A 14,597-nucleotide genomic window follows, 5' to 3' on the forward strand; every position below is an offset into this window, starting at 1 on the left:
AGTTTATATCAATCAATTGCATTTTATTACTTCAAGTTTAATTCATTTCGTTATGTAGCATATTTTGCTTTATTTTTTTTGCTTTTACAGCAATACTTTAAAAATACATAATATTTGTTTTGTTTTTAATATAGATTAATGACTGCTAAAAAAAACATTTCTTTTCAAGACATGATTCTAAATATTTTATTCGTTTTTTTCTATTATAATTATAATAATTTGTGTTGCTTTCATTCAGAGAGGAAGAGTTTATCTGTCTATTTAGAAAGGAATTTAAAGGTTTTTATGGGGATTGGCAAAGACATTCATTTCTTTTTTTTCGTTTAACTAGTTGCTATTTTCAAATGCATTTTTCACATTTAGTGTTTTACAAGAAATACAAACAAATGCTATTATTTCCATTTTGAATTTACTTTTTCTTTTTGATTTTTTCAGGTATTAAAGAAGACATAAGGGATCAAGCAGAAGTTTCATTTGGTTCCATCCAACCTTCACTATCGTCATCACTGTCCGAGTCTTCGGATTCGGAAAGTTCTATTGCAACACGTCTAGCTAGAATGGAGGCCACATCATGAAGGCCAGTATTACGTTCGATTTCTTTCTGTTCGGATTTTTCCACTTTGCGAAGTGTTATTCCTGGAGAATTTGAGAAAAAGAGACAATATTATTTATAGTTCAAACTCTTTATAAAAAATCTATAAAAAGAGAAATTTTCTGAAAATTTTTCATAAAAAAGAGATTTTTTTCGAAAACTTTCTATAAAAAACAGAAAATTTCCGAAAATTTTCTATAAAAAAACAGAAATTTTCCGAAATTTTTCTATAAAAAACAGAAATTTTCCGAAATTTTTCTATAAAAAAGAGAAATTTTTCTATAAAAAAGAGAAGTTTTCCGAAAATTTTCTATAAAAAAAGAGATAATTTCCGAAAATTTTCTATAAAAAAGGGAACATTTCCGATTTTTTTATAAAAATTAGATTTTTTTCGACAGTTTTCTATAAAAAGCGAAATTTTCCGAAAATTTTCTTTGAAAAAGAAAAAATTCTCTATAAAAAGAGAAAATATTCTATAAAAAAGAGAAAATTTCTACAAAAAAAAGAAAATTTCTATAAAAAAAAAGAAAACTTTTCTTTAATTTCTGAAATAATTCCGAAAATTTTCTATAAAAAAGAGAATTTTTCCGAAAATTTTCTATAAAAAAGAGAAAATTTCCGAAAATGTTCTATAAAAAGAGAAAATTTTCTGAATTTTCTATAAAAATTAGATATTTTCGACAGTTTTCTATAAAAAAGCAAAATTTTCAAAAACTTTCTATGAAAAAGAAAAAATTTTCTATAAAAAGTGAAAATTTTCGAAAATATTCCATAAAAAAGAGAAAATTTCTATAAAAAGAGAAAATTTTTCTATAAAAAAAAGATAATTTCCGAAAATTTTCTATAAAAAAGATATAATTTCCGAATATGTTCTATAAAAAATCCGAAATTTTCTATAAAAAAGGTAAAATTTCTATTAAAAAGGGAAAATTTCCAAAATTTCCTATTAAAAACAGAAAATTTCCAAAAATTTTCTATAAAAAAAGAGAAAATTTCGGAAAATTTTGAATAAAAATAAAACTATTCTATAAAAAAGAGAAATTTTCGATAATTTTCCATAAAAAAAAGAAAGTTTCAAAAAATTTTCTATAAAAAACAGAGAGTATTGAAAATTTTCTTTTTTACATGTTAATAAATTCAAAACATCTAACATACCATCTCTTATGGCCTTCATTAAATCGGATCTAGTATCGTGGAATGGTGGTAATATTTTCTTAGGTTGTGGGTTTGGTCCACCCATCATTCCGTTCGATTGTATATCACCATTTGGCAATGATTTTGGCATAATTTGATGTGGTCCTTGATTAATAGGCGATGAACCGTTCTCATCCAATGGTGGTGGAGGAGGAGGTGGTGGTGGCGCCGCATTAGGTGGCGATAGCTTTGGTTCATGCTGCAAAAAATATGAAGAAAAACATTAGTAAATCAAAAAGTTAACTTGTTAAAATATGGCGAACTACTAAAGCCATTTTACTTACCTGATCCGGCACCGGTGGTGGTGGTGGCAAATCATTTAATGAATTCATTTGTTGCATACCACCACCCATAGTCATACTATTGAAACTATTTATGGTATTATTCAATTGTGCCATTACTAAGGCATTCGCATCCTGTACACTGCTCGGTGCCAATTGGGGAGAGCCAGCTCTCGATGTGCTATTGGTGCGAGCTAATAATTTCGCTGCAATATGACCACTACCGCCACCATTCAATTGAGCCAACATTTGTGATGGGGATGTTGTGTTAATCATACCATCAGGTATGGGAGGCGGTGGTGGCAGAGCATCCCGACTTGTTGACATACTGCGACCACGTGTAGGTGTATTAGCGCTCGATGCTGTTGGTGTACCACCGCCACTACCATTCGATGGTGGTGCCGGTGGTGGTTGTGAGGGTCGTGGTTTGGTGCGTGATGGTGTGCCGGGAGCATAAATCGGTTCTGGCGACATGGGACCTTGACCGGTCTGACCATACAAGGCGTGCGATTGATGATAGAGAGCATCGTCGTACATTTGTTGCTGCTGCTGTTGTTGCTGTTGATGCTGTAGATGTGACTGTTGTTGATGATGCTGCATGCCAGCCATACCCTGATGCTGTTGCATTTGCTGTGACGGATGCATGCCATTGGCAGCATATGCTGTTGTAGCATACTGACTGCCACCACCTTGGGCATTTGTCATCATATTACCAGCATTTTGTGGTGATAACGGTCCATAAACACCATCAATTTGTTCGGATTGATAACTGCGTCGCAATTCTATAGAATTGGGTCGTGCTGGTCGTGTCTCGTAAATGCCCATACCTTTAAGAAAATAAAGCAAATAGTAAAGAAATATATAAATCAATTTGTAAAAGCATTTTTTAACACAGCAAAAGAAAATATGAACATTTTTACAATAAAATAACAAAATACAAAAGAAATAAATACATAACACATTGATAAACATAAATTAAAGATTATTGTTTATGAAAAAAAAAGTTGAATAAAATTGTTAATAAAAGAATTTTATTTAACAAAACAATATGAATGTATAGAAGTTGTAATTTTAATGAATTGTATGTTTAATAATGTATAGAAGAAGAAAAAAACCTTAACATTTAGAAAACACTTTGATGTTGATTATTAGTTTGGTTTATTTTGACATGAACTGTACGACAGCAATATTTGTTTTAAAGCCAATTTTCTTTTTAGATTTTCTAAAGCTGCAATTTATTTTTTACAATTTAGTTATACTAATCAATAACAGCAGCACATAAGAGAAGTTTAGAAGAGTTTTAACTTTTTTCATATTTTTGATAACACAAGCGACGTACAGAGCACTTGAAGATATAGATAGATAGAGGAGGTGAATATAAGTGAAAGACAGTAATTTTAGAATTAGTCATGTAGGGTGTTTGTTCTTAAGAAAGAATATTGAATTAATCTTCTAAAGCTAAAATGGGATTTTTTTAAAAGCAAGCCAAAAGTATTAATGTTAAAACACAAAAGAAAATACATTTTTTTAAATTAGAAAAATATAAATAAAATAAAAACATCTATGGAAGTTGAGGTGATGTTAATGAGAGTATTTAAAAGGACCTAAAGCCTAATGTCTAACTTGCCTAGTTTACATATTAGAGGAATTATTCATGATTTATTATTAAAGTTATGTATTTTTATTGATTATTTTTTGTCTGAAACCTTTGCTCTACTTAACGAAAAATATTTTTTTTTAATTACAATATTAAAATGTATTATTCATATACCTACATATGTACTACATATGTATGTTTGTATGTAATAATATTTCAACTGTAATACTATACTTCTTTATCTACTATATTATTTTCTCTCTCACTCTTCGTTTACTGCATGATGAGTTGATGATGATGATGGTGACAAAAAAGGTCAATGTGTGTTATTTGACCTTTTGCTCCATTTTATGAGTAATAATTCGTTTATATTAAAAACATGAAAATCACATTTAGAAAAACATAGTTATTAAATGTTATTAGAAATTCTTTTTATTTAAAAAAATTTAATAAAAGGCATAATAAAACAAATCATGATTTATTGAACATTAGTGCGAACTTTCGAAATGTTTCTCATTTTAAAATTGTTTAAGTTTGATATTGAATGAAATGATTAAATATTTCTGAACATAAGTTGGAATATTCGAGTCTCTGCTCGGAATCGAATAGTCGACCACCAAACCGATGGAATAGAACACTATCATATATAACCTAATGGAGGCAAAAGCTTAACATTTTTGATTTTTGAGATGAAAAAAGTTTTTTTTTTTTCGAAAATGTTCCACTTATATAATCAAAATCATTTCAAGCTTGTATGATTTCAAGTGATTTGTGTTATTATTTAATTTTCTCATTTATCCTCTAAAAGATGTAATTTAAAACAATTACCTTTTATCATACATAAGAGAAAACTATTTATTATAAAGTAATCTGATAATTTAATGGACACACTTTTAAAACAATAAGTGATATTTTTATGAAAGTTGTTCATCATTATTTAATGACTATGATAGTTTGACTAAATTTTGTTGCCATAAGTAAATTGAAAGGTTAGAGACAAGGATAAAGACAAAGACTGTAGACATAGACTATTAACTTGACTATAGACAAGACGAGATTAGTCCAGATTATATACTAGAATTAAGACTTGACTATAGACTAGACTATAGTCTAGACTATACACTAGACTATAGACAGTAGACTATACTATAGACTAGACTATAGACTAAACTATAGACTAGACTAGACTATAGACTAAACTTAAAACTAAACTTAAGACTAAACTGTAGACTAGACTATGCAATAGACTATACTATAGACTAGACTAAACTATAGACTAAACTATAGACTAGACTATAGTTTAAACTATGGACTAGACTATAGACTAAACTTAATACTATACAATAGACTAGACTATAGATTAAACTATGGAATAGACTATAGACTAAACTTAAGACTTGACAATAGACTAGACTATAGACTAGACTATATACTAGACTATAAACTAGACAATAGACTATACTATAGATTATAGATTGTCTAGACTATAGATTAAACTTAAGACTGGACAATAGGCTAGACTATATACTAGACTATGGACGAAATTTTAGACTAAACTCAAGACTAGACATAGACTAGACTATACACTAAACCATATTACCGACTAGACTATAGACTATACTATAGACTACAGATAGTCTGGACTACAGACTGTTCTATAGATGACTAGACAATAGACTAGACTATACACTAGACAATAGACTAGATTACAGACTGGACAATAGACTATTCTATAGACTATAGATTAGACTACAAACTATAGTTTAGACTATCGACTAGATATATGCTAAACTATAGACTATAGATTACACTATAGACCAAACTTAAGACTAGACTGTAGACAAGACTATACAATAGACTAGACTATATACTAGACTATAGATAGTGTAGACTATAGACTAAACTTAAGACTAGACAATAGACTAGACTATAGTCTAAACTTAAGACCAGACGATAGACTAGGCTATACACTAGACAATAGGCTAGACTACAGACTAGACTATAGACTAGACAATAGACTATAGATACTCTAGGCTACAGACTAAACTATAGACTAGACAAAAGACTAGATTATACACTAGACAATAGACTAGACTACAGACTATAGTTTAAACTGTATACTAAACTATAGACTATAGATAAGACTATAGACTAGACTATAGTTTAGACTGACTATAGACTAGACTATAGACTAGACTATAGACTAGACTATAGACTGGACTATAGACTAGACTATAGACTAGACTATAGACTAGACTATAGACTAGACTATAGACTAGACTATAGACTAGACTATAGACTAGACTATAGACTAGACTATAGACTAGACCATAGACTAGACTATAGACTAGACTATAGACTAGACTATAGACTAGACTATAGACTAAACTATAGACTAGACTATAGACTAGACTATAGACTAGACTATAGACTAGACTATAGACTAGACTATAGACTAGACTATAGACTAGACTATAGACTAGACTATAGACTAGACTATAGACTAGACTAGAGACTAGACTATAGACTAGACTATAGACTAGACTATAGACTAGACTATAGACTAGACTATAGACTAGACTATAGACTAGACTATAGACTAGACTATAGACTAGACTATAGACTAGACTATAGACTAGACTATAGACTAGACTATAGACTAGACTATAGACTAGACTATAGACTAGACTATAGACTAGAATATAGACTAGACTATAGACTAGACTATAGACTAGACATAGACTAGACTATAGACTAGACTATAGACTAGACCATAGACTAGACTATAGACTAGACTATAGACTAGACTATAGACTAGACTATAGACTAGACTATAGACTAGACTATAGACTAGACTATAGACTAGACTATAGACTAGACTATAGACTAGACTATAGACTAGACTATAGACTAGACTATAGACTAGACTATAGACTAGACTATAGACTAGACTATAGACTAGACTATAGACTAGACTATAGACTAGACTATAGACTAGACTATAGACTAGACTATAGACTAGACTATAGACTAGACTATAGACTAGACTATAGACTAGACTATAGACTAGACTATAGACTAGACTATAGACTAGACTATAGACTAGACTATAGACTAGACTATAGACTAGACTATAGACTAGACCATAGACTAGACCATAGACTAGACTATAGACTAGACTATAGACTAGACTATAGACTAGACTATAGACTAGACTATAGACTAGACTATAGACTAGACTATAGACTAGACTATAGACTAGACTATAGACTAGACTATAGACTAGACTATAGACTAGACTATAGACTAGACTACAGACTAGACTTTAGACTAGACTATAGACTAGACTATAGACTAGACTATAGACTAGACTATAGACTAGACTGTAGACTAGACCATAGACTAGACTATAGACTAGACTATAGACTAGACCATAGACTAGACTATAGACTAGACTATAGACTAGACTATAGACTAGACTATAAACTAGACTATAGACTAGACTATAGACTAGACTATAGACTAGACTATAGACTAGACTATAGACTAGACTATAGACTAGACTATAGACTAGACCATAGACTAGACTATAGACTAGACTATAGACTAGACCATAGACTAGACTATAGACTAGACTATAGACTAGACTATAGACTAGACTATAGACTAGACTAGAGGCTAGACTATAGACTAGACTATAGACTAGACTATAGACTAGACTATAGACTAGACTATAGACTAGACTATAGACTAGACTACAGACTAGACTATAGACTAGACTATAGACTAGACTATAGACTAGACTATAGACTAGACTATAGACTAGACTATAGACTAGACTGTAGACTAGACTATAGACTAGACTGTAGACTAGACTATACTATAGGCTCTCGCCATCTCGTTCAGAGGCAAAAGGCATTCAGGGATAAGTTTTTATATTGAATACACACCAATCAGACATTTTATAACAGCTTGAATATCAGTATTGATTCTCATACTCGACAAATTGAGAAAAAATTATTTGATATAAAAAATCAATTGGCACGTTTTATAGGGAGGAAAAGTTAAGATTTATTAGAAAGAATTTAAATTATTGTTTAATAGTTTGCTATATTTAGAAATTCAAACAAATAAATTGTCATAATTAAAATAGATTGATTGTTTGAGAGAAAGCTCTATCTATTAAAATATATGAAGAATTTCAACTAGATTCGTAAGAAAGAAAAGAAACACTATTCCAAGAGATTTTAAAATTGTAAAGTTAATAACAATAACATTTAATAACTCTTAAAAAACAATTGTAAATATTGTAATACAAGGTCAAGTTTATATGCATAGAAAAGTAATAAATTATTGAATTGAATTAAAAAAAAGCTAAAAAAATAATGTTAAAAGTCACATCAATTATAACAAAATACTAAATTATAACAAATACAAAATGTATACAAATAAAAAAAGTAAATATATTATATAATTTATGACAAAACGGATAGGAATAGAGTGGAAGAAATAGAAAGGGGGAGGGGGGTAAAAACAACAAGTGGTGTTTGTGGTGCTGCTATGAAAAGTGATAAATTAAACAGATACAAACAGAGAGACAGAGAGTAAGAGAGAAATGTATGGGGGTTTGGAAGGGGGAAGGAGAGTATCAGAAGTATAGCTGTATATAATAAAACATATACATATAATATATTTAAATACATAAAAACTGTATGTATATATATAAATGTTTTAAGATATGTTGTTTATATTGTTGTTGATTTAAACAATATTTAATAACATTTAATTTTTTTTGAAAACTTAATTTAAATATGAGTTTAATTTTGTTTAGTTTATTGTTGTTTTTATTTGTTAAAAGGATAGTGGTAGTAGAAGAAGAAACAAATGCTCTCTGACCTGCAATGGCAACAGCAGTTTGCTTCGCCAGATTACTGTTATTTTCCAAATGTGAAAGCATATTATAAGGTTTAACATTGCCTGGAAAATATACAGACGACACATAATAATGATAATGACGACGATAAATGAATGTTATGATTAAGTAAATGAAACATTTTTTTGTAAATAAAATTCAACGAAATAAAAAAAAAACTATATTATTAACCTAATTTGTGATAGAAAATGATTAATGCAAAATATTGAAAGAAAGAAGATTTTAACTTTAAACTATAACATTTAGCAAATGAAACTAATGTCTTGTTAATAATGATTTTTGCTATTCTATATGATTTGCGAGTTAAACTCGTAGAGTGACTAATGTTGTTGTAGTGGCAATTATTGCTGGCACAGTGGGTTCTTAAATGATAGAAAATTGTAATGTAATTTAAAAACATCATGCTCTGAAGTTTATTAAGAGGAAACATAAAAGCAAAAACCTTGCAAGGCATGTTAAGAGATAAGAAAACTCGGTGAATAAACTGTTCTTTAGAAGTTATTCCTAAAAAATTGGGAACCTAGAATTCTTCTGTAATGTTGCATAAAAGTTTGAGTAGCTTCAAACTGTTCTAGAGAAGTTTGAGCAACCTTTAGATGTTCTGTAGATGTTTGAGAAAACTCAAATGTTTCTGTAGATGATGGAGGAACCTCAAAGTGTTATATGGAAGTTTGTTTGAGGAAGCTCAAATTGTTCTGTAGAAGTTTTAGGAAACTCAAAATTGTTCTATAGAAGTTTTAGGACATTCAAATTGTTCTAAAAAAGGTGGAGGAGCCTCAAATTGTTCTATTAGAAGTTTGAAGAAACTCAAATTATTCTGTAGAAGTTTGAGGAAACTCAAATTGTTCAATAGTTGGTGGAGGAATCTAAAATTGTTCTACTAAAACTGTTCTTTAGAAGTTTAAGAAATCTCGAACTGTTCTATAAAAGTTTGACAGACCTCAAATTGTTCTATAGAAGTATGAGCATCCTCAAATTATTATGTAGAAGTTTGAGGAAACTCAAATTGTTCTATAGAAGTTTGAAGAAACTCGAATTATTCTGTAGAAGTTTGAGAAACCCCAAACTGTTCTACGGAAGTTTATGATACTACGAAATGTGCTATAAAACTTTGACAAACCTCAAACTGTTCCATAGAAGTTTGAGGAACCTCAAATTGTTCTATATATAAGTTTAAGAAACTTCAAACTGTTCTATAGAAGTTTGAAAAATCTAAAACTGTTTTATAGAAGTTTGACAAACCTCAAATTGTTCTAAAGAAGTTTGAGAAACCTTAAACTGTTCGATAAAAGTTTAAAGAAGCAAAAATTGTGCTATAGAAGTTTAAGGAACCTTAATCAAAGTCACACCCCACACTCTACTATATAAGAGTGAGGAACATAATACCTTTCAAAAGAAGTTTGAAGAAGCACAACCTGTTCTACAAATTTATACAAGTTTGAGGTACTGCAAAGTTTAAGGATAAATATGAAAAGGTAATAAGAAAACTATTAGAAAGTTCAAGTAGTGATCTGATTTGGAAAAGTTTTTCGAATGTTCTGAATGTGCACGCAAATAACTTCAAACTGATACTTAAACATTCACATCCCAGGAGTTGTAAAGTAGAAAAATTGTACTTAGCTTAAGAGGACATTCTTTTTTAGAGAAAATGTATACAAAATAGTAGAAGTTTCTTTCTAAAGTTTAAGACTTACACTAATATATTGCACGTCCTTTTGGCGAATGGATTTAAGAAAAAATCGGATGACTTTGTTGAAATTGAGTCAGTTGCAATGGGAGTATATAAAGGTATTGAGGAAAAGGGTTAAAAGTATAGTTTTACGTTGAATGTCTTCGTATTAAAGTGTAAGTGATTGCAAGCAATATCTAATATAATTGAATGGCCACATATTCGTACAATAACTCTTTGAAGCTCTCGAAAAATCTAAAAATGTTAAACAAAGATATTTCACAGATTTTTGCAAATTTATAAGTACATCAGTAACTCATAAGTATTGACAACAATAATAAATTTCATTATCTTTAGAACCCACTGTAGTAAATTAGCTAAAAGCTTAGAAAATGATTCATTCATTGTTGGTTGAAAATAAAATAATGACGCAGCAATGTTTTTGTGAACTTTGTAGTAAACTAAAACAAAAGTAAATAATAGAAAAGAATCCATGTTACTCTATTAATGAAGTTAAGTTAAAGTAAAAAGTAAAAACATTTTAAAACAATTTCACATAATTAATTATAAACTAGAACACTAATTTTTATTTTGGCGTATTTTGAATTTGCTTGGCATTTAGCTTTATTTTGCTTTTGTTATTCAAAAAAAAATTGGCTTGAAATTATGATTTCGCTTTGAAACTCTGTCGTGCCGTTGTCGTACCTACATGTTAAATCATCAAAGTTGTTTGTGCTGATCACATTTGGTCTAAGACGACTTAATTGTATACCATCATAACCACCACCATTACCACCTAAATGTTGTTGCTGTTGTTGTTCTTGTAGTTGATGTTGTTGTATTAGTTGATATTGTTGCTGATGGTATTGATGTTGTTGTTGTAGCTGTTGTGCTGTTGTCGTACCACTCTCACTATCTGTGACAGTGTGTATTTCAACAAGTTGTGCTAAATATTGAAAATCAATAATTGGTTGGTTGGTTTGGTTGGCAATTTTTTTTTTCTTGTAAAATTGAAGTATGAAATTAGTACTTGATGAAAATGTGGAGTGGAAAAGGAGAAAGAAAAACAACATTACAGACGGACATGATGAAAAAGGGAAAGTTTTGAATGTGTGTTTTTCTTATTTTCGAATTTCGCAAAAAAAAACTATAAATTATTTCATTTTGAGTTTGAATAGATCGTACTCTTAGACATGTGACAGATAGTTAACGGAATGATGAATACATAGTAAATTATATCATTTATAATAATCTATGTGATGTTTAACAAATATTTGGATATATTTATCTCCAAATAATGTTAGCTTAGGCGGAAGTAGTGTTTAAAATCTTGTATTCTAAATGAATTTGAACAAAAAATAGACATATTTCCAAATTCATTGAATTTAACAATTGTATGAAATTGTAAGAAGACTGTTGTATAGTTTGAGGAACCTCAAACTGTTCTATAGAAGTTTGAGAAACTTCAAACTGTTCTATCGAAGTTTGAGGAACCTCATACTGTTCTATCGAAATTTGGGAAACCTCAAACCGTTCTATCGAAGTTTGGGGAACCTAAAACTGTTCTATTGAAGTTTAAGGCAGCTTAAAGTGATATACATTTATAGAAGTTTGAGTAACCTCAAACTGATCTATAAGAAGATTGAGGAAACTCAAACTAACGAAGTTTAAGGATCCTTGAAATGTTCTATTGATTAACCTCAAACTGTTCTATAGAACTTTAAGGAACCTTAAACTGTTCTATCGAAGTTTAAGGAATCTCAAACTGTTCTATCGAAGTGTGAGAAACCTAAAACTTTGAAGTTTGAAGAATCTCAAAATGTTCTATCGCAGTTTTAGGAATCTCAAACTGTTCTATAGAAGAAGTACTTCTGTGCTATGAAAGTTTGAGGAACCTTAATTCGTTCAATAGAAGTTTGATTAATCTAAAACTATACTGTAAGTAACCACTTTTTATATTGAAATTATTGAAGAAAATACTGAGGAAAACCTGTAATTCTTCAAATCGATATTGATTAAGAATAAAGTATGGAACCATAGATTCACTCTTTGAAAGAATATCCGTGTTCTTTTAACCCAAATAGTTTGGATTTTATAACAAATTATAAATTGTAAAAAAATACAAAAAAAAATATTTGAGTTAATATAAATAATTATAATCATATCTCTACAACCCATCACCTATACAAAATTATAAAATTGTAATGTATAGAAATTAGAAAAAAACTAAAATACTTACTACCACCATAGCCGGCTTCCTCGTTGACCACAGAATTTGGTGTTCGATAAATAACATTATTTGGCATTAAAGTTTCACCATGTCCAATAGCAATTTGTCGTTGTTTCTCTCGTGTATTATGGGGTGTACGCACTCGTTTCTTATGTCCACGACCACTAGCACCGCCATCCTGTCGTGGTCGATGCATTTTCTTGCCTTTATCGTGCATAACACGTTCCGTATCCTTAAGCATCTCCTGACGCCACAATTCAAAGAAATAATTAGGATCTGTATAGAATTTAAGACCATCTTTACCATCATCCCGATAAACGTTCAGTTTATCTAGAGGTGGTGGTTTATCACATTGTGCATATGTTTCCAGCATTGGCGCTGGCATAGTGGCTCGTGAAAATATTTGTTGATCGAAATTTTTGGCAGATTTAAAAGCTTTCTTTCGTGTGATGTCCGTTAGGGGCACTTCTTCGACGGTACTATCCAATTGTGTTACCTTAATGGCTAGACGATCAATGCGTGCCTGCAGTGAATTGGCACGATCACCAATATTTCCCACATCTCGTGCCAATTCACCGAATACATCTTCGGCATGTTTTGACAACGATGACAATTGTCTTATGATATTTGTTAGTGTTGTGTTTGTGACTGTTTCCAATTCTACCGATTGTAATTCATCCTGTTGATAGACAGAACGGGCCACATGCACCGGCTCAATTGAACGTTTGGGCAGTGGCATTGTGCTGTTGAAATCTCAATATTGATTAGTTTGCAACAAAACTGCTCAGCGTTTAAACATTAAAAGCTAAAAATAAATTGAGAGAAAAGAGGATTTATTAATAAAATTGATTTTTCCTTAAAATTTTAAAATAAAAATTTATATTATACATCTGTATGTATATTTTAGATAACAGCCGTCAGCATTAGTCATTTATATGTTTGTTCCAACTGTGATATCTTTCGAAAACAAATATTAATCAGTAGCTAGAAAGTGACGAAAATTTTGATATTTTATTGTTGTTTATAAAAAAACAATGTTTGCCATTGAAAGTGGGTTCTATTGAATGAGAAAAAATGAATAAATGACGCGAGGTCATTAAAAACTATAGAAACTATTTTGTATAAAAAACTGACAATAATAAACTAAAGACTAATAACAGTCTCTTAAATTGCTATAAAGTATTTTATAAGTGCTTAATCAGTATACAATACAAAAAACGTTTTTAATCATTTTGAAATTGTATTGAAATTTTGTAAAATTTGAATTTTTTTGTGAAATTTTAAAATATTTTTGTTGATGGATATTTCCATTAATTAACTGAACTAGAACTGAACTGGAACTGAACTAGAACTGAACTGGAACTGAAACTGGAACTGAACTGGAACTGAACTAGAACTGAACTAGGACTGAACTAGAACTGAACTAGAACTGAAACTAGAACTGAACTAGAACTGAACTAGAACTGAACTAGAACTGAACTAGAACTGAACTAGAACTGACTAACTAGAACTGAACTAGAACTGAACTAGAACTGAACTAGAAATGAACTATAACTGAACTAGAACTGAACTAGAACTGAACTAGAACTGAACTGAACTGAACTAGAAACTGAACTGAATGAACTAGAACTGAACTAGAACTGAACTAGAACTGACTAGAACTGAAACTAGAACTGAACTAGAACTGAACTAGAACTGAACTAGAACTGAACTAGAACTGCAACTAGAACTGAAACTAGAACTGAACTAGAACTGAAACTAGAACGGAACTAGAACTGAACTAGAACGGAACTAGAACTGAAACTAGAACTGACTAGAAACTGAACTAGAACTGAAAATAGAACTGAACGAGAACTGAACTAGAACTGAACTAGACTGAACTAGAACAGAACTAGAACCTGAACTAGGAACGGGAAACTAGAACTGAACGAGAACTGAACTAGAACTGAAACTAGACTGAACTAGAACTGAACTAAACTGAACTAAGAACTGAACCTAGAACTGAACTAGAACTGAAACTAGAACTGAACTAGAACTGAAGCTAGAACTGAACTAGAAAACTGAACTAGAACGGAACTAGAACTGAACTAGAACTGAACTA

General features: G+C 30.3%; 1 protein-coding gene across 1 annotated transcript; it reads right to left on the reverse strand.

Moving 5' to 3' along the window:
• Nucleotides 1-204: 204 nt before the first annotated feature.
• LOC119611235 (wiskott-Aldrich syndrome protein family member 1-like) lies at nucleotides 205-13,297 on the reverse strand. The gene is made up of 4 exons (XM_037966751.1): nucleotides 12,506-13,297; nucleotides 2,071-2,894; nucleotides 1,748-1,985; nucleotides 205-636 (listed from the first exon to the last, which is right to left on the reverse strand). Exons 1-4 carry the CDS (start codon nucleotides 13,233-13,235, stop codon nucleotides 458-460), a joined length of 1,971 nt encoding a protein of 656 aa, XP_037822679.1. The 5' UTR covers nucleotides 13,236-13,297; the 3' UTR covers nucleotides 205-457.
• Between the last annotated feature and the right edge of the window lie 1,300 nt (nucleotides 13,298-14,597).

This window comes from Lucilia sericata, unplaced genomic scaffold, assembly GCF_015586225.1.
Source record: "Lucilia sericata isolate MDLA Ls3-8-SP2 unplaced genomic scaffold, ASM1558622v1 Contig001394F_arrow, whole genome shotgun sequence".
NCBI lineage: Eukaryota > Metazoa > Arthropoda > Insecta > Diptera > Calliphoridae > Lucilia > Lucilia sericata.

Excerpts from the sequence above, each read along its gene's own strand:
- LOC119611235 (XM_037966751.1), bottom strand. The coding sequence starts at position 13,235 with ATGCCACTGCCCAAACGTTCAATTGAGCCGGTGCATGTGGCCCGTTCT. Across the intron at positions 1,986-2,070 it reads CACCACCGGTGCCGGATCAG|CATGAACCAAAGCTATCGCC; the intron begins GTAAGTAAAATG and ends TATTTTTTGCAG. Across the intron at positions 637-1,747 it reads AATGAAGGCCATAAGAGATG|GAATAACACTTCGCAAAGTG; the intron begins GTATGTTAGATG and ends CAAATTCTCCAG.